Source organism: Pungitius pungitius, chromosome 6, assembly GCF_949316345.1.
Source record: "Pungitius pungitius chromosome 6, fPunPun2.1, whole genome shotgun sequence".
NCBI classification, from domain to species: domain Eukaryota; kingdom Metazoa; phylum Chordata; class Actinopteri; order Perciformes; family Gasterosteidae; genus Pungitius; species Pungitius pungitius.
In genome coordinates this window covers 15,182,294-15,202,925 of record NC_084905.1, presented here as the reverse complement: position 1 = coordinate 15,202,925, position 20,632 = coordinate 15,182,294, and the positions used below count along the sequence as shown (strand labels likewise).

At 43.9% G+C, this 20,632-nt stretch overlaps 2 protein-coding genes across 6 annotated transcripts; both read left to right on the top strand.

Annotated features, from left to right (window-relative positions):
* The first annotated feature begins 3,188 nt into the window (after nucleotides 1-3,188).
* ano5a (anoctamin 5a) lies at nucleotides 3,189-18,799 on the top strand. Of its 5 annotated transcripts, none has more exons than XM_037451805.2 (22): nucleotides 3,189-3,481; nucleotides 5,494-5,552; nucleotides 6,113-6,256; nucleotides 6,525-6,566; nucleotides 9,513-9,620; nucleotides 10,657-10,725; nucleotides 10,994-11,278; nucleotides 11,545-11,664; nucleotides 11,770-11,885; nucleotides 12,198-12,332; nucleotides 12,456-12,561; nucleotides 12,705-12,765; nucleotides 13,011-13,162; nucleotides 13,489-13,569; nucleotides 14,532-14,760; nucleotides 14,916-15,088; nucleotides 15,193-15,290; nucleotides 15,745-15,875; nucleotides 16,081-16,286; nucleotides 16,380-16,579; nucleotides 16,777-16,882; nucleotides 16,980-17,222. In XM_037451805.2, exons 1-22 carry the CDS (start codon nucleotides 3,412-3,414, stop codon nucleotides 17,208-17,210), a joined length of 2,922 nt encoding a protein of 973 aa, XP_037307702.2. In that variant the 5' UTR covers nucleotides 3,189-3,411; the 3' UTR covers nucleotides 17,211-17,222. The 5 variants fall into 5 exon arrangements, with proteins under 5 accessions (XP_037307702.2, XP_062418881.1, XP_037307703.2 ...); XM_062562897.1 differs by lacking the exon at nucleotides 13,489-13,569 and adding an exon at nucleotides 13,926-14,000 and having other exon boundaries at nucleotides 3,190-3,481; XM_062562898.1 differs by lacking the exons at nucleotides 3,189-3,481; nucleotides 5,494-5,552 and adding an exon at nucleotides 5,861-5,900.
* A 546-nt stretch (nucleotides 18,800-19,345) lies between these two features.
* Nucleotides 19,346-20,442, top strand: LOC119196282 (lysophosphatidic acid receptor 5-like). Its single transcript, XM_037451840.2, has one exon. It carries the CDS (start codon nucleotides 19,346-19,348, stop codon nucleotides 20,330-20,332), a length of 987 nt encoding a protein of 328 aa, XP_037307737.2. The 3' UTR covers nucleotides 20,333-20,442.
* Nucleotides 20,443-20,632: the final 190 nt, after the last annotated feature.

Below are 20,632 nucleotides of genomic sequence, written 5' to 3'. Positions count from 1 at the left end.
GTACACATGACAACCATCTTATTCTGTGCATCCCAGGACAGGGATCCCTACAAAAAAAGAAGAAAAACTAACATGTCGAACGGGTGGCCCTATGTGCCTTGTTATTAAAGGCGAGCTTCACCATTGGTCTCGGAACCCTTGGAAAGCAATGCACACCCAGGAAGAACCACATGAGGAGGAGAGGCCAATGTGAGGCTGAAGAAAAAGTGGTAGAGAAAATAAGTGCCTGCATTTCTGTCCACGGCCACACCCCGCCGTGCAGCACCAAATAATTACACCATCAGCAAGCGTGTATGAACCACTTGAAGGGCAACAGAGGGGGCCTCTGTGGCTAAATATAACCGGAGTGGGAGTACAGGGTAGAGAGGTGGCTGGGAGGAGCAGGGGAAAGCTGCTGGCCTTTCCTGAACTCCCTGTTTCAGAGGAAACAACCTAGATGAGGGGAAGATAAACACCACGGTGTTTTCAAACAAAGCAGAATAAATCACTAAACTAAACATCCTTGTGATTACTGAAAGCTGTAATATGGAGTTTACACAGTCAATGCTGCTCAACAATGAATATAACATGGCATGTTTTATTTACTGACCACTTTTTATGCTCCAACTACAACCCGAACAGAAAATGTCTAAAGGATGTCAAGCAAAGACAGTGAGACCGTTTTAGAAAGACAAGAGACAATAAGTGTATATGGTTGGTTGTGAAGAAGTTGACGCTGTAACACTGGACAAACACATTTTATTAATATCTAAGAACAATTATTATAACGCTAGTAGCAATATAATGGAGACTCTCTGTAGCAACGGCCGCTGCGTCAACGCCGATGGCCACACCACGTGCGTGTGTTCACTGGCCTACAGCGGCAAATATATATATATATATACTGTATATATATATATATATATATATATATATATATATATATATATATATATATATAAACACATATACACACGCATGCACACTAACACAGACTAAATCAGATTAAAAACTCTGGCCTGGTAGAATTCTCAATAAGGACAACAAGCAGCCGGGTAATAATTAATCCTTTCTTTACTTTCAGTACAATCACATTGGGTGATAAAGTAAACATAAAACAACTTAACGCCCATTTGTGTGAATGTATCAATAAAGTACAAATGATTCATAAGTGAGCAGTGAGTATTTTATTTTCTTCATTTTAGTTTAATTTCAGTTAACGAGCACCACCATGTGCCCCCCCCCCCTCCTCCGATGACCTGCTCGTTACCATTGTGTCTTTGATCACAGAGATGGGCCATCCCTCGTAGTCTTCAGGGATGTGGGAGCCGCTGCCGTAGAAACAGTTGAAACAGCGATCCACGTCGTAACCATAGTTACACAGCATCCTGAGGACCACCTCATCAACCTAAATAAGATATATGTAAAAGCAATAGTTTACCTCGTCTTTGAGAGCGTACTTCAGCGCTGACGCGAAGTGCGGCGTGTTTATTCTGCAGTAATAGTTGACGTTGGCTCCAAACCTCAGCAACAGGTTGATCAGCGTGTGTTGCCCACACGCAGTGACGTCTTAAAGACACAGTCCCTGGATCAGCTGCAGGTCATCATTGACAAACAGCGCATTCAATCCGCCAACTATTGATTAGTGAACAATAGGCTAAGAATTTCACCCTGAGTCCAGTCTTTATGCTAAGCTAAGCTAACCACACACTGACTTCAGCTCTGAAGACACAGACATGGGATCAATCTTTTTATCGCACTCACAGAAAGCCTTTTTATATTGAGTTTAAGGTGCACTTTGGCCAATGGCACGTCGTTATTCAAGACTGCAAAGACGAGCGCCGACTTCCTCTCATCCTCATAACTTCGCTGGACCCGGGAATGGAGCATGTCGTTGGGGTCATAACCTGCATCCAGCAAGGCCTGATGGGTGAGTTGTGGATGAGGGACATTCAGTTGCTGAAAAGCTGTTGTGTTAACAGACAAATTCAGTACAATCACAAACGTATAGAGCACTTTGTGCTGAAATACACTAGTTAAGTAAATGTACTTAGTTACAGCGGACAAACCAAAACCTCTAATTGAGAACCGTTAACTAAAAACTTTTACTCTTTATACAGCTACCAAGCAACAGTCCAGTTTACAGGGCTCTCAACTTTTCAAAAGACCTTGGGGTGACATTTTGTGGGCCAATGGGGAGGCGGCGCGGACACTATGGCCGACGGGGGGGCCATATGGTTGCTCAATGCGTGACACTTGAGAGCCCTGATATTAGGGAACAGAGTGAAGGGTCACATCGCCATAAACGATTTTGAGTGTGGCTAATTGCTGCAAGGTCGTTTTTTTTCACTCAGTAAAACTACTTGGTTTTAACCAATCACGTCACAAAAAGTTTATAAATCAGTATGAAAGTATAAAAGATAACCTTTAGTCTGAATATAGTCTACTTAGGCGATACGGTAACGGCTGTACTTTATCATTAGGCCCAATGCACAGCCTAACAACACCCTCGAACAGTTAACGTAGCATTACTGAAGATAAAGTACTGCCGAAAGTACCTTATTGCTTTTATTATACGGTTACTAGCGAAAATATAAATAATAAGTAAATAGCTGCCTTTAAGCACAAAATAGTATTAGCCACCAAATGTTGTGTATCGCATGTATGTAGCCTAGAGAAAAATAGTCCCCGTACGTGCACGTAAACAGCATTGGATCTCCGTGCAAAATCTCGCACCATCTTATTCATTCACATCGCATCATGACGTCCAACTAATCTCCCCGTTTGCGAGAGCTCGCATTGCCGATAATTTGTGCGATTTCCGGTCTTTTTTCGGCGATCGCCACGGAGCTAAAAGCTGAAATGTCAACTAACGGTCGCCTGTTACTTTGAAGTGCGCAGTGATATGGAACGCTCGGGTCAACGTGAACAGTATGTTAATTGCTAAATAATGCCCCCCTCGTGACTCATTCTCACCCAATCAGAACGCTGGATTCCATCTAACCGTATTAAAACTGTTTGTATTGCATTGCCTTTAAATTATTGAATTGTCACGTTAACTAACGTTAGAAAACTGTTATTTGAACTACCCATTTCTGCTCCTGCATTTCCACCCGTCTTTTTAGGCCTACCTAAAAACAAGAGGTGTGTGACAGGGCGGCAGCGACGGTTCAACCCGCCCGGCTCATTGGCTTGTGGCGCCGAGCCACTCCCCACACACGGACCTCCCTCCATGCCGGAGTGATGCGGCAGTCGGCGGTCTGCGGGTGAAGGAGGGCAGCCTGCGGACTCTCGTGGTGCGGAGGCGTCGCTGAATAGGAGCTCCGTGAAAGGGGGACAAACGGCACAGGAGTCCGATCGTGGGAGAGAGGTCTTCGGTCCGTCCGGGCAATTCTTGGCGTACAAAAGGACCGAGGAGCAGGGGGATTCACCATGCACCGAATAACGGGAAAATCAGGCGGGGACAGTTTGATTGAGATGAGTCCTACCGACTCATTCAATGGTGAGTAGCTAAAATCCGGAGCCACCGTAGTGTTACATAGTTGTGTTGTGCTGCTTTGTTGTTAAGATACCGGCCTACTGGGAAAACAATTCAAACTTTACGGATTACTCCAGTCTTCAAAGAACACCTTTTGAAAAAAGTTTTCAAGAAATATTACACCAAACCGGCAGGCTTTTAACGTTACACAATGTGAACATTGTGGGGACATTTAACAAGAACCGAAACTTTTAAAGACCATGGCAACGTAACGGATACGTATCACAATGCAAAACAAAGTTCAATTGCATATTATATATCAGATTTAGTCTTCCTGTGTCAGCTGGAAAATCAGAGTGTATTACAACAACCTGTACAACTTTCACCTACACTTATTTATTCAATTAATTTTAGGAAAATCTACAAGGCATATTTCCCTTTTTTCCCTTTAATGTGTCTTGTCTTTCTATGCAAACCAGTGAGTTACAGCCAGCCAGCCCGTGACAGCTGGCCTGCTTACTGGAAACTCTCTGTCACATACAGGCACCACTTCCCCTCTCCTCCATCCGACTCTATGTGAATTCCAAACAAATGCTTCAATGGTTGTGTTTTTGGCCGTTTATGGTGCTGCTGCATCAAGAATGATTCCCACTGGATGTTGTCCAGCTTTGTGTTTCACCTGCAACACACAGGGAGACATATTATTACAGATTAGTCTTTATTTTTGAGATAACACATCGTGACTTCACAACATTAAGTCCCTGTTGTATTCAAGTCAAATGCCTGTAATTTGTTACTTGATTTCCCTACAGCTAGTGAGGTCTAGAGTAAGGTCGGTTGCTGTGGTGATAGGAAAATAAAAAAAAGCCTTGTGGCATTTCCAGTGTGATCAGCTGCTCTCTCTTGAACAAAGCCTTAACTGTGGAGGTTTCTTCACTAGGTGAGAAAAGACTGTTGGCTAAGCTGAGAGATCTACTGAGGGCTCCAACTGTGCAAAAATATGCTCAGTGTGCTCATGTGTTGGGAAAGAAACATTTAGAAACCAATTGCGGAAAACCTCACACTAATGTAAGCAGCATTAAGAGTTTTAAAGCAAGATGAAACAACAAGTTGGATTTAATGTTTTTGTTAAAACACTATAAATGTCTGCTATAAAAGGATAGCCGCATGCCACCTTTTTACTGCCATAACCACCGAAGTAGATATCAAAAGATGATGATGAAAACAACAAGCTTGATTTTTCTTTTCTAAAATTGGTTTTAGTTGTAACATTGTTACTGTGGGAAAAAACGGGATTTAGTACAACAAATGCCAAAAACGGTCTGCAGTGGTATTTCTCAGTTCTGAGAAATGTAATTCAATTTAGTTTTGATCCTCAAACTTATACTTTACTTACTGTGTAATAATGCAGAGACAGAGAAGGTTAACGTATTACAAGGTTCCAATGCTTCGGGTGATGTGTAAGAACATTTTGTGTGTTGAGTCCAGACTAAATATAACTCTGAGAGACCATCAATTAGGGTTACATTTGTATTTAAACACAGACACCGAGGCTGAAACCTTGACATTTTTTTTTCCAAAAGTCTTGCCAGCAGACGTTTGCCTTGCTTTCCAATCCACCCCTCTATTTTGTTTCTGTGCGTCATTAAGTCAGCGTAATAAAGCCTTATTTCCTCCACAACAAGCCGCTTTCATTTTGATCACACGTAAGGTGATCCTCACTCTGGTTTCCTTTGGTCCCTTACGTAGTGGTAGCAACATGGCTGTGTGTATTCTCTCACAGTGATCCTGTTAAGTCACGCTCTCTGGCCTGTGAGAGCACTGCCACAAAATGCTGTACCAATATAGACCACAACATTAGCGGTCTGTCAGTGCACCTCAATTACCCGAAGCAGCTGTTCATACGCCTGAAACCTTACGGCCTCCAACCTGCCTGTCAGTTATCCACGATGCTCCATATTATCGTCCTACAACGGTGGGAGAATACTGTCCGAATCAGCATTTGACTTAGTCTTTCTTATGTTACTGTCTTGCAGATGGCTACACCCAACATGCCTCGTGCAGCACAGGATCGATCCAGGACGACCAACCACCGGTAAACAACAGCCTCACCGTTTGCTTATCCACACACAGCACTGTCAGGCAGCTCCTTTTAACTAGATTCCGGACAAACTGAGCCTCCTGGATGTTAACTGTGACCCCCCCTCCCTCCTCCCCCCACACACACACACCTTCTTGAAGAGAGTTCTGCCCAAAGTCAGCAGGCAGCTGGCTGACACGTTCACCTGGGCCTTCCAGGCTATATAAGCGGCCCATGTGTTCACTCAGTCTCACTCTTCCTACAGCTGGCATCCACCCTGGATCACCATCTTTTTGTTCTTTCCCCCTTTCCATAAAACAGATGGATGAATTCTGTCTTTTACCTCCAGAGAACATGGTAGCAGTAAGTTCAGGAGGAATTCTATTAGATTTCTTTATCAGTCCCACTCTTTTTGTTATTGTAAATAAACCTTGAATCAATCTAAAACATCTGGTAGAAGAAGAGCCTGCAACTTATAGTCCTAGTTTTGAGATGAACTAAATTCTTCCAAGGCCACGAGTAAGTCAGAGATAACGCTTTTTCTCCTGTCTGCCCCTTTCCCCCTCACGCTGTAGTTAAAGTCTCCTTTAACGCCTGATGTGTGCGTAGAGACTTGTGAGTCTCTCAACACCAGCCTGGCCTCGCTGCCCCGCTCTGACCACAGCGACAGCCCACAGTGTGAGCCTCAGACCTTAGAGCGAATCAGTGCCTTGACGGGGGTAAGACACCCGTCGGGTGGCAGGGGTGCATGCCGCTGTGACCGTGGGCTTTCTCTGTGTCATTTTACGTCATCTCCAACCTGTAACTGAGCGAGACCTAACATTACTTATATAGTGTTAAAAAAGTGTGTGAATATATAACGCGGGTGTGGCGGCTCAGAAATTTTGATCGCCCCTGTGAGGTTCCTGCCGCAGTGTTAGCTGTACGTTGTTGAATTGTTTTTGTGTTGTCCGGCTTTCCCTCACTATCCAACCGGTTCCTCCACAGCTGTCCAGAAAGCGGGCGCTGTTCCTGAAGTTTCGTTCCAGGGTATGGCATGGTAAAACAGGCTTGTGATGTGATGCTGTGCAACGATGGGCATATTTCAGCCTGTGTTTCTTTCTTGAGAAATGTTTGTTCAGTGTTGAGTTTCTTTTAGCGGCCTTGGTCAGAGAATCTCTACATAGGAGATTAAATCAATACCCATTTCTCGGTAGCGAGCTTCTGGGGAGCAAGTTGTTTTTGCTGCAGAGAGTTATGGAAACGTGCTGGCAGAAGCTTTGTGTTGGTGCGTCCTAGCAGTTCATTAAAAATGGAAAGGGCCGTTTTACTTTGCTTTGTTCTCACCTGAGATAACCGTCCGCTTCACTGACTAGAAATCAACAGCCTGCTGGCGTTGAAGCATATTTACAAGGTGCTCATGTGCGAATGCAGCGCATTTCTCATTTGCCTCGTAGTTTCTGAGTGTGCGCATTCATGTGTCTTTCGGCGCTTTAAGTATATACAGTCTGTACTGTAATCATGACCCTGCCCTGTGCTCATGACAGGACTGGACTGGGCTGTGGCTAACTAACCATAAAGTGTACTGTCCGCTTCTTCTTTTCAATCCTCTACAATGTGGTCTTGTTGAAGCAGTGTTCGAACTTAAAAAAAAAAGTGGAATCCTTACCCTTTTTACATGGCTAATCTTTATGAAAAACATTCTGGCCTCCTCCAAACAAATGCTGCGATTTCGCCGAGTGGAAGAAAGCATCACGGATTTTTAGAGGGGAGGAGGCTGCTCATCTATTAATTGCCTCTATAATAAAGCACGGAAACGAAAGCTGATTGAAAAGTCTTCCTCTTACAGGAAGTTTCAGCTGCATGCAATGTTTCAGCTGGCTGGTCAACAGGAAGGAACATTTATCTGCATATCTTTTCTTTTTTTAGCTCTAGAAGAAGAATCTCCTCTGTGTTTAGAGCCAGTCGGAGTATTTCAATGAGGAATTAAATCTGTGACGTAGAGGTCTTGTAGACTACATTTTGCTAACGATACAGGGCTGTTCTTTTTTCAAAAAAAGAACAGATTTTTTATGTTGTTAAAGTTATTTAATAAAAATAGAGAGGGAAATTGCAACCTCGTCAGTAGGTTTTGTGGCACCGATCACAGAGCATTATTTTACTGAACATGATATGAAGAAAATGAATCTAGGCAGAGATGGAAAGAAGATTCTACATCGGTATACAATTTAGCAGCTGTGCTTTTTTGTTTACATCAAAGAGGTGACCGGTTTAATTGAGGTTCTGTTCCCAACTATTTTATCCTAAAAAAGAAATGTTTTGACAGTTATATTTCTAAGAAACCCCTCCCTGAAACTAGAAGCCTATTTATCTTGTGCACGTTCTGCTTTTAACCTCCTTAATTAAGATAAAAGACACAGATGTCTAAGCTCCCAGTACTTAGAGGTTGGTCGGGTAAATGTACAGAACTGTGTGGCGTCTGCCAGCTTCACTGAGCAGAATGCACTGATTCCATACGGCTCATCTGTAATTACACCAAACCAGCCAGTTTTTACAGCAACGTCGCAGTTAAAGAAAGCACCCCACCCTGCCAAGGTCAACGTGGTCCAATGTGGTCTCGGGAGGTAGCGTGGAGCAGAAAAAGATCAAACACGTGGACAGAGTGAAAGATCCAGCTGTGAAGCTATAAACAGCTGTCCTAGTACCAGTTTGTCACCACTGGTCTGAGGCGCCTTTTACTGCTGACAGTGTTCCATTTGTACGTCCCGCCCGCCGCGATAAGGTTTCCAGATTGTTTAATGTATTAGTTTCTAACAGCCGATGTCCTTATCTGGTCGATTGGCTTTTCAGGTCTAGATGGCGTGCTCGAGGAACTTGTACTCCCCCGATGGTCAGCGTTGTACAGCACAGTGATACCACTGCCCCTGATGCTGGGCTTCACATTACATTAGCCAGCTGGCAGCAGCTACGCTCTCCATGTGCTGATGTCATCTCTAAGAGTCTCCTCTACTTCTCTAGTATCCCTCTTTGTGTGGGTCTATCTCTCGCCCCACCCCCCTCCCCCCCCTTTCCCCGCTCAATGTCTGAGCAAGCGAGGGCTTGTCTAGGGAGGTTGAGGGGACTAGATGCAAAAAGAACCAGTGGAGTGAGAGTGAGAGAAACGGTGCTTTCAAGGCTCGAGCGCGTTCCCAGGAGAAAAGGCAATTTAGCTCTGTCCGGCCGATGCACCACAGCTGTAAAGGGAGTGGGCCATGGAGGTAAAGCGCTCTCTCTTCCTCCCTCGCAGCTTTGTGCTGATGGACGCGGCCCGTTTTGCTCAGAACTACAGCACAGCAGAACGCGTTAGTGGTGCTTAAGGTGGAGCTGTGTAGATTCTCTGCATTCTTGTAGCGGCTGTAGGGACGACGAAAGTAACTTACTAGCTTACTTGGTTATTTTTAGCTCTGTGACCAGCTGAAGCAGAACTAGCAGCGTGTCCTCCTTGCCTCCATGGAAGCTTTCTCTTCAGCTGCTGAAAGGCTTTTACTAGCTAGCACATGTTTGGAATTTCTTTACCAACCAAGGCAGGTTTAGACACTATAGATCGAAGGAGTTACAGAGAAATGGACTGCAACAGTGTTGGTGTGTTAAATGTACACTAGAGATGTTGATGTTGTGTAGAGAGATGGGCATTCATCCATTCATAGTCATTTCCACATAGCATCTGCTATGCCATGTATCCTGAGGTAGTACTACATGACTTTGGATTAACTCATATCAAATCATTCAGTTTCATGAATTGAATTTAGGATTTAATTATATTATACAACAATTTTAATACCCTTTCTCCTCTTGTGTGAAGTGGTGTGGAGTCTTTGTTCTTTGGGTTTTGCTGTTAACCAGTAACTGGTGTCACTGTCGGCCGTGCTGTGATTGAATGCATCCAAATACGTGTGCAGCTAATACTGTACCTCAATATGTGCGTATTTAAAGGGTGTGACCTCCTTCTCCTTATAGATTGACAAACAACAACAGAGCAAAGACTCTGTGTTCTTCAGAGATGGAGTGCGTATGATTGATTTTGTCCTGTCCTATGTTGAAGATAAAGATGGTGAGAGAAAACAGGTAAGAAACGACTTCTAAGAGTGTATGTCCAACGTATTTGCCCAATTGCTTGCTTGTGTTTGTAACAACTGATGTTTATATGTGTTGTTGTTGTTGTTTTATTATTTTCAGAAATCTTTATATCCTAAAACACGACACAGAGGAAAATCTGATTTTGTTTCTTACAAAGAGTATCCTCAAAGTTCACTGTGATTGTCAGCAGCATACTCCTAATACCACAACACTGATAACATTAGATAAACTGTTCTACGGTTGGGTCAGTAATCCTCTCGAGGAATTTTTGGCGAAGGTCAGATCTTGAGACAGCCCAGCATTCCTTATTAAAACGGCTTCAAGGTATTTCCCAACTGTAGCTGGTCAGATGTTGAGTGCTAAGAGACTTGTGTTTGGCTCATGTTTGATCACAGGCTCTTAGTCTTCACATTTTTGTGTTACCAGTCGGGCATGAGTCAGTGCGTCGCAGCAATTTTACCCAGAATCTCATCAGTGAGTCAACCTTGCTGGTCAGGCACTCTCTCGTTTGTCCCACTCAACCAGGAGGCCCGTTCCTTCCTCTGTATATTCCCCAGGAATGTGAGATGTAATAGTATGTTTCAGTTCTCACAATGAGGCACAATTTTAAATTTATTATTGATGATAATGACAATTGTGCCTGTATGTTAAGACATTAGACCTAAGACATGTCTTGCAGTTGTGTCGTCTAGTGTTTGTGTAATTCTTATGTAACATGTTGGAACCGGCTGCACATTAACACATCATCCAAACACGGATGGATGATGTGTTAATCCGAGCCCACAGCCCACCATCCACATTATATTTCATTATTCATTTCACAGTCTTAAATGATGAGTGTCTTCATGTCCACAGGATTCATGCTTCTTTCTTTCAAGCGTGTGTTTAATGTTTTTGCGCACAATTTGTGTGTAGCCTACTTTATTTTGATGGACCATTTATTTGTTTATTTTGTGCAATAGCAGTAAAGGAATTCATGTAAAACGTATGAACATATGCATATGTGCTTGGTTTCCCTCTGAAGGAGAGGAGGAGGCTGTATGAAGCCAATCTGGTGAATGTTGGCCTGGAGCTGGAGACGGAAGATAAATCTGTAAGAGCATCCAATTATTTATTGGTTTATGTGCAGTACGTAAAAGGAAATTGGCTCACAAAGAGGGCTATATGTTTGTATTCGTAGGTTTTATTTAGTCGGTGTTTCATTTTTGACAAAAATAAATAACAGAATTTCTTTCTGCTGTCAAAAAGAATAAAACAGTACAAAAGTCTTTTTGACATAAAACCTTTTTTTTTCTTTACTAATTTAGATCCTGAATCAGTTTCCCTGGACTCATTATTCTCTGTAATCTTTCTCACATCAGGAGTCAGAGGATGGAAAGACCTATTTTGTGAAGATCCACGCCCCGTGGGAGGTGTTGGCCACCTATGCAGATGTGCTGAAGGTTAAGGTCCCTTTCAAGGCCAACGACATCGCAGACAACAGCGAGATGCCGATGAACTGGCTGTCCACCCCGTTCCGTCTGCCGGAGCACATCATGCACCCCGAGCCAGACTATTTCACAGCTCCCTTCGACAAGAGCAAGTCGGACTTCTTCCTCATCGACGACAAGGAGACGTTCTTCTCGCCCTCTACTCGCAACAGAATAGTAAGGATCTCTCACACTTTTTATCTGGTTTTGTGAATTCGAATTTCAAACTTTTCTTTGACATTCACGTCTATTCTCCATTTGCAATATGAGATGCTAGAGATGTTGCGGTCCTGTGTGCATGTACAGCGCTTATTTCGAGCTAAACTAACCTATACATTAGTAGGTTTTACTGTTTTGTGTTGTGAGGGATATAATGTCAGAGATCCTAAGCGAATGTGAATACAGAAGTAAACAAATCTCCTTCTACGTCTCCCTGTGCCCAGGTCTACTACATCCTGTCCCGCTGCTCTTACTACAGGGACGAGTGTGGAGATAGAGACAAGAAGGGGATTAAGAGGTTACTCAACAACAGCACCTACACGGCTGCCTTCCCCCTGCATGATGTGAGCCGTCGATACAATTTGCACTCATTACTTTCCAGCCGCGACATCTTGCTCGAGGATGAATAACTGTGTGTGAATGCGACTGTGTTTCACTTGTGCGAGCAGAGTAGATACTGGACAAGATCGAGGGATGCGAACCGAGAAAGTGACAGATACAACCTCCACAAACACTGGGCCCGGTTCTTCTGTTTCTTCAAAGAGCAGCCCCTCAATCTTATAAGGTAAAACTTAACGGCCCATCAACCCCCATCTGATGCGCATATACTCAACATTAAGGTTACAATCTCGAACATTTGGACAGTGCATTTTTGGCTCTCACTTCCCTGATACACAGACTCTGTGAGCTATGATTTTTCCTGGTTTTATTGCCACAGAAGTCCAAATTTTTATATTGGAAATGCAATTGATTTTCTACAGTGATGCCAACTTGTCATTGCATTACCTCATTTGGGAGTCGATGTGACTTAACAGATCTAGATTTTACTTTAATTAAAGAATCTACTGCTAACATGTTGTTTTTTTCCCTTCACCAGGAAGTATTATGGGGAGAAGATAGGGATTTATTTTGCCTGGCTGGGCTTCTACACTGAGATGCTGCTGTTCGCTGCAATTGTTGGGACAATTTGTTTCATCTATGGATTCCTCACTTACGACGACAACGAGTGGAGGTGATTTTTGTTATTAACTATTACGACTTTTTTTTTTAACCACTTCCGTCTTTTGTTATGTAACTTTTTTTATCAGAAAATATTTTATTTTCAAATCTCTCAATTTTTCTCATTTCCCTAAAGTAAGGAAATATGTAGCGAGGAGGTCGGAGGGAATATTGTCATGTGCCCACTGTGTGATAAGAAATGTGGCTACTGGAAACTCAACACAACATGCAACTCCTCATGGGTGAGACATCCTGCATTTGTTCCCGAGTTGTTTTTGTTCAACATTAATTACTTTCTACCTACCGTATGTGAACTATGATTGCAGCTAAATCACACATCTGGGTTTCATCATCTCTTTATTTGTCAAATATGTTCTTCTTTCAGCAATCGCACCTATTTGACAACGTAGGAACAGTGTTTTTCGCCATATTTATGGGGATTTGGGGTGAGTAAAAATGACTGCTCCCTGGTTTTTGAAATTTCTAACCCAGTGCACCACCTTGTGGAAGCTGATTAATAATTATGAGTCATTTAAAATCACAGATGCTCTCTCTGGATTTAAATGACTCAATCATGCAAAAAGAAAAGTTTCCTCACTCAATAATCATCTGCCAAAGATGCCCATAAGGGCGAGTTCAATGGTGGTCAATTGGACTGACCAATTACATGTTTGGCTCCCATGCTCTGCAGTGACGCTGTTTCTGGAGTTCTGGAAGAGGCGGCAGGCTCGTCTCGAGTACGAATGGGATCTGGTCGACTTTGAGGAGGAACAACAGCAGCTTCAGCTTCGGCCAGAGTATGAAACCAAGTGCACCAACCGCAAGCTGAACCGCATCACTCAGGTGTTTGTATAGCTCACTAACTGCTACTATTCCGTTTGATGGTGTTTGCTTTAGGTCTGCTTAGCTTCCACAAGGCGTTATTACATTACACATATAGTTATTTTCCATCAGATTGTAGTTTTATTGATTTTTGCACTCTTTCATGGACTAAAACACTCCTGTAAATGGAGACCTTTTGATTAAGAGCAGTATTACGTAGTCAAATTGACCTACTGTTTTTTTTTAGGAGATGAGAAATACGTACTTATGTTTAGTGGTGGACACAGATGTGTAAAACACACACATGGTGCTATAATTTGCTTTGAACACATCCCACCCGCCTTTAGGAAATGGAGTGGGTTCTTCACAGGACTTTTACAGATTTAATGGGCAAGTTGTTGCTGTGCTGGGCCACAGTGATTCTCTGGGTAAGGGTGGCGCCTCACATGGAAACGGGTGAGGAGGTTTGGTTTTGGAGTGGTGTAGTTTGTTTAGATTATAGACATTTCTGGAAAGACTCAGAGGCACGAGTTTCCTTTTGTACTGCGTCATTGTTTGTCCGGTGGATCAGTATCTCGAAAGGCTGGCTTCCCTAGGAGACGGCTCCATGAACGAATTGGACACCATCGCACTAAAAGCTGTGATTGGTCCACCACACTCTGCCTTACAACTGGGACCAACTAGTGGTAATTAAAGGAGCCTGGCCTCTTTTGGAGCTGTCTTTTCAGGATATAACAAAGAGTGACTGACTCCTGTGTCCATGCTTTGCTTGCTTATGATATAGGAAATGGAGCCCTACTTACCCATAACAAGCCAGTGTGCACGCACATGTCTGTCTGGAGCCACCGTCCTGTTATGGGTGAGCATTGTATATATGTGACCAATGTAAACAACTTTCGTCTTCTACCTACTCCTTCACACTGTGTGTTTTTTTTTTTGTCAACATACCAGTATGTGTGGCATGTTTTAGACCAGGGCCAGTATGTATAAAACTCCTAAGAAACAGAACCCCTCTTTAGTCATTTGGGAGCTTAGACCAAGTCAGTAGTCTTTCCATTCAAGTCACTCATTGTAGATTCTAAAAACATGATCAAAGTTCTGTTATTCTTAGAATGATGAACACAGTCTCCAAGTTATAAACATTATGGCCCTGAGTATTACTCTATTCACAGCTAGGAAGATTATAATGTTTCATTTTTCATGTTTGCACACTTCATGCATGACAGTTCCTTCCAACAAGTATGTTTACAATGATTCACCTTTTATTCATGTCTAAATCGATTTCGGCATTGATTTTTGCATCACAATTTGTATCCTGTTTTGTGTGTGCTGTACTTATTTGTGCCATCTAGTTGTCTTTCATGTCGTTTCTGTTGATTCTGTCCTGAAGATCTCATTGATCATTGCCTGCATCATTGGGGTGATCGCGTACCGCCTGGCGGTATACGCAGCCTTCGCCAGCATCATGAAGGACAGTGCCACCACAAACCTGCAGGTGGTTGGCCCCTACATCACGCCACAGCTGGCCACCTCTGTCACAGCTTCCTGTATCAACTTTGTCATCATCATGATCCTCAACCTTATGTATGAGAAAGTGGCTGTTTGGATCACTGACATGGGTGAGAGTCAGAATGAGAGAGCGTGTCCAAGATTTTATTTTTATTTTTATTTTTGTATGTGTTCATCACACGACTCCTGTTGAAGTGTGAAATGTGCTCCCGTCTTTTATTTATGTATTTAAAAGCTATGTGTATTATCTTTTCCTGTGTGGCAGAGATTCCCAAGACCCACCTGGAGTACGAGAACAAATTGACGGTGAAGATGTTCCTCTTCCAGTTTGTAAACTACTACTCCTCGTGCTTCTACGTGGCTTTCTTTAAGGGAAAGTTTGTCGGCTATCCTGGCGAGTATGCGTATATGTTTGGCAGCAAACTGAGGAATGAAGAGGTAGGGATACATCTACATTACGTTCTTTCAAATCAGCAGTGGTAATTCTACCTTCAATATTTAAATAAGGCTTGTTTCTTTCCCATTAACCTGTCGACATCCAGTGTGACCCTGGTGGCTGTTTGATTGAGTTGACCACCCAGCTGGTGATAGTAATGACTGGGAAACAGGTTTGGGGCAACATCCAGGAGGCTCTGGTCCCGTGAGTACACCTGAACCAACTATTCACAGCACAAGGAAAGATACACGGGGGTTAAATTCACACACTCTTAAAGGCTGCAGCTACATAGCATAATTCAAAGATACATCCGCCAAGGCTGGGGCTTTGGGTAACATTACATTTTTTAAGAAATTAGCACCAATGTTTTTGTAAATGTTTATTATATAAAATATCAGTTAGTTCCTTGATGTTAATTACATGCATGCTTTAGCTACCGTGGGACGTCCAAATATCTGCTTTAAAAAAGACACGCATTAACAGTTCCATTCTAAAAGAAATACATACAGTTACCTTGACTTTTAAGATTGACATGTATGTTTAGAAAGTTAATCATGTCTTCCTATTGTTTACAATTCAGCAGAGCCTTCAACATGACTGTTTGATGGTGAACTATGTTGCATCTCACCGCTCTCTGTCGCTGTCTTGTGTCGTTCAGGTGGCTGATGAACTGGTGGGGCAGCAGGAAGGCACGAAACCACCCAGAGAGTCTGTACAGCCGCTGGGAGCAGGACCACGACCTGCAGGGCTTCGATCAGCTGGGCCTCTTCGACGAGTACCTGGAAATGGGTAAACATGCAGTACATTGTCCATCCAGTTCACGCAGAGCGAGAAATGGACACACGCTTGAAGGTTGTCAAGTCCCCTTTTAGGGAAGTCCATGGATAGATAGACAATGTATGAATGGATGGATGCAGTACCTGCTGAGCATCTGTAGATGGTGCCGTTTCCATTTGTATGTATTTCACTAACCTCTTTCCTTTCTGCGTCCCAGTCATCCAGTTTGGGTTCATCACACTGTTCGTGGCCTCCTTTCCACTGGCCCCCCTGCTGGCACTTATCAACAACATCATCGAGGTCCGAGTGGATGCCTGGAAACTCACTACTCAATTCAGACGTCCCGTGGCAGCCAAGGCTCACAGCATTGGAGCCTGGCAGGAAATCCTCAATGGGATGGCTGTACTATCTGTGGTCACAAATGTGAGTGTTCAACAACACGTAACGTCTGCTCATTAGCCACCTAGTTTCTCTCTATTATTCCTAAGACCGTTTTTTTCCCCCAACGTTTTCTAGGCGTTCATTGTGGCCTTCACCTCTGATATGATCCCTCGGCTTGTGTACATGTACGCCTACCAGCCGGAAGGTGAGATGAATATGAAAGGCTACATAAACAACAGCCTGTCTGTGTTCAACATCTCTGCGTTCCGCCTGGAAAACAAGCCTGACGACGAGGAGAGCCCGTCCTGGTTCAACAGCTCCATCACTACCTGCAGGTTTGTGTGATTGTGAAGTTCTGTACACAGGGTAGGGTTGATGACATTGTATTTCTATTTATTTTGAATTATTATTTAATTGTTGTATTCCCTGAGTAATAATATCAGTGTCATTATTGCTTCAATTTCCTTTGCAGAATGGACTGAATAATGCCATTAAGTCAAAGCCTATATCAACATTGTTTTTTTCTTTGTAGATACCGTGATTACCGCTACCCTTCTGGTCATGAGAAGGAGTACCACCACACAATGCAGTTCTGGCATATTCTGGCTGCCAAGTTGGCTTTCATCATTATTGTGGAGGTAAAAGCAGGCTGCAGTGCTTCCACCAATCACCACTTGTTATCCACGCAGAGGTTTTCATACAGAAACTAACCTCTGGTGCCTTCTCCCTACACAGCATGTTGTGTTTGTGGTCAAGTTCTTCGTGGCCTGGATGATTCCTGATGTTCCCTCTGACGTGAGGGCACGCGTGAAGAGAGAGCGCTACCTGGTCCAGGAGTATCTCCATAACTACGAAGTGGAGAAACTGAAGATCCAACTCAGCCAAAACGGCCACAATGATTGCACGTGCACGCCCATGATCTATCCGTCTATACCCAAACACGAGGTGCTGTCAGAGTGTCTCTAGCCCAGACGGCTGCTGGAGATGGGAGGACATGTAGGTGTTGATCACCCTGCTTGTTTGTTTTGATACTGACCACCACTTTGCTGTAGTGCCTGTGTTGTTTGTCTAGCACACTCACAAACACACATATTGGACTTTTATTAGAGAGCTCGAGGTTTCCCCCCAAATCAAAGCATTTCCTCCTCTGCTAATCTGCTGATCGTAAAAATGCACACTGGTGAAAGACCTGGTCTCTATGCATGCGGAAAAACAGGTAATATTTATGTCTTTTCCACTCTGCGTCAGTTGTAACCAAAGTGCTGATGATAATCCATATTTGCTGTAAGGAAAGAAAAAGACAATTGTGTCCAAGCCAGAAAATGTACTGTTGTAGTTTAAGTCTATTTATTTAAGTGCCACTGTGAGCAACCAAAGACTTGAAATCTTACCACATCCCACACGTATCATTGGTTCCACCTGCTATTAGAATAATAGCAGGAATGAATCGTTTAGAAACTGAGAACTCACTTATTTAGAGGGGTTTAAGCGTTAAAGTCTTGAGTTTTCGGTTTAGTAGTTGGTCTCGCTTTGTTTTTTTGTATTCAGGTTATTGCGCAGAACTAACACAATTTCAAAGATTGTGGTTCGTTGCCGACACTGGCGGGTTGCACTGCGCTTTAATGCAATAGCAGTCGACATGTGAAGTAAATCCGTGCAGCTGTTAGTACCCTGCAGGAGGGCAGATTTTGTCCTGCAATGGCCAGTTGTTGTGGCGCAGCACGTGGCGCATGTCGCCTGTTGACAGGGAGGGAACAGATCCCTTTTCAATGTGCCTCTGGTCACCAACACCTCGCCACTAATGAAAGCCTGCCCCTACCTACCAAACTATGTTTGCTCCCTCACACAAAGCGCATCAGCCATCGTCGCTGCTTGTTTTCCTAAGCTGTGTGGAGGAAAGAAGCGCATTCTCGTTTTTTTTATTTTGCACCAGGCACTTAATGAAACTTAACTACCAAGACATGAATAAGTCAGTGTAATTGTTGTCATGACTACATATTCATAATCTGTGTTTTGAAGCAGCAAATTGTTATAATCTGTGTTCATTCAACCAGAACCAGAGGTGTATCGTCTGAATTATTATTTAAGCCTTTTAAACATGAAGGACATTTATTTTTTTGGGCTGCCTACATAGGTGTTTTAATGAAGAATCTGTTAAATATATGGCTGGCTGAGCTACACACTCAGGCCACTAAATGTGTTGGAGATGTAGACGTTACCATGTAGCCGAGAGCATGTTGAACTGTTTGTCTTTTACTTGCTCTTTACTTGCTCCGGTCTCTGCTGAACTCTGCCTTTTGATGCCTTAATACATCGAATAACTCATGTTTTATTTCCTTGTGTATTTTGTATATTATCTTATTGTGCTTTAGTAATAAAATTTCCTTTTATACCATTACAATGCTTGGAAAAAATGTGAACTCGTTCACTACAGACATTTTTAGTTGTGAGTTTTCAGCCATTTGTTTCTGTATTTCTTTGTAAATGGTATTAAAATCTGTATCATCAACAAAGAGAAAACTCCAAAATAAAGAACCAGTTAATCTTGAGTAACTGTTTGACATGTCTGTCTTAAATGCTCATCAGCGTCTCTGCTGAGAACATGAAAGTTGCTCTTCACATAACAGATGGCACGAGAGAACACTGATAACTATTCAATGTTTGTTAACACACAAACAAGTACAGTCCATTTAACACTGGTGGGTGTGTTTTTCGCCAAAATATGATGCCATGCTTGTTTCACTTGGCACCACAGCGCCACTCATATAAAGACATGGGCAACACTCAGGTTCAGGTAGGCTGCAAAGGTCCACTGTTTTCAAGAATCAGTTTGATTTATGAAACAAATACATGATTTTAACAGCAATGTAATTATGGAAAATTATTGTTGATAAGGTCGGGGTAGTATTCCTGTTCATTTATTCAATGTTTTGTGCAATTCAACCAGTCTTTAACAATCAAAGCAGATTAAATATATCATTAAAGGAGATGAACTCTTCTCGTCGTTGTTGTTGTTGATAATAAAACTAAAGCAGCCTGCAGAGGAAGCCTTCTGCGACCTGGACACCAATGAGGGTTTACCGGTGATCCAGCTCTACGTGATGCCGTCCTTCTTCCTGGCGGTGATGATCCTTGGGCTTCCCCTCAACCTGCTCTCCCTCTCGGTTTTCTTCCACCGGCTGCGCTGGACCCGCAGCACGACGTTCCTCTTCAACCTGACCCTGGCCGACACCTCGTGGCTGCTGGCCTTGCCTTACCTCATCAACTACCACCTGGACCGGCTGTACTGGAAGCTGGGGCTGCCGCTGTGCATGGCCGTGAGGATGTTCTACCACAACTACTTCTACCTCAGCATCTTCTTTGTCACGTGCGTTAGCGTGGACCGGTACCTGGCCATCGTGCACCCTCTGCGCTCCATGGTGCTGCTGGGCCGGAGACAGACCAGCCTGCTGTGCGTGGCGGTGTGGGCGGCCTCGCTGATCCTCAGCGCGCCCGTCGTGGGCATGAGTCGGATCCAGACCTGCCCCGGGAGCAACCGCACCGTGTGCCCCCTGTACATGCTGCTGAGTGAGACCGGCGAGAGCCTCCCTTACTCCCTCCTCTGTTCCACAGTGGGCTTCCTCCTCCCGCTGCTCGCCATCAGCTACTGCGGCCTGCGCAGCGTCAGCGAGCTGAGTCGGCGGCCGTGCTGCCGCGACCCGCTGGGCAAGAAGCGGCGGCGGCTGCGGCGGGTGCTGAGCGCGGCGCTGGTTTTCTTCGCAGTGTTCTACCTGCCCTACCACCTGAGCCGTAACGCGGCCATCGTGATGCGGGCGGTCTACCCCCGCAGCCCCGCCTCCTGGCGGCGCGCAGACTCGGCCATCGCCCTGGAGATGGCCTTTTGCAGCCTCATCACCTGCGTGAACCCTCTGTTCAGCTGCTTCATTGGCCGCCAGTTCAGGAAGGAGTTTTGGGGCGCTTTTGCCGGGCTGGTTTCACGGTGCCCGTGCACGCAGGTGGCCTCAATGAGTTCCAAACGGACCCGGATGACGGGGAGGAAAAGGCCGCGGATGTCTGCTGTCGCACCTGCGTGCGCACCTGGATCCTGATGAGCTGTGAAGATAGCTCGATAACGTTCTTTGAAAACTACACGGACAACCTCTCCATGTCCTTTGTGTAATCACCTGTTTTTATTTGAATGGAAAAATATAATAAATACACTGCAACGAAAGTCTCCTTTATCTCATTGAATCTCATATCAGTTTGGTCTCTTTAAATTCCATACACAACACTGCCTCTCCGTGGTTGACTGCATACTGTACTTTACGGTCTGGATCCTTTGAATGTGTGGATAGTCTTTATTTTATGCAGCGAAAACAATCACACTTTAATTAATTTAACGAAAACAA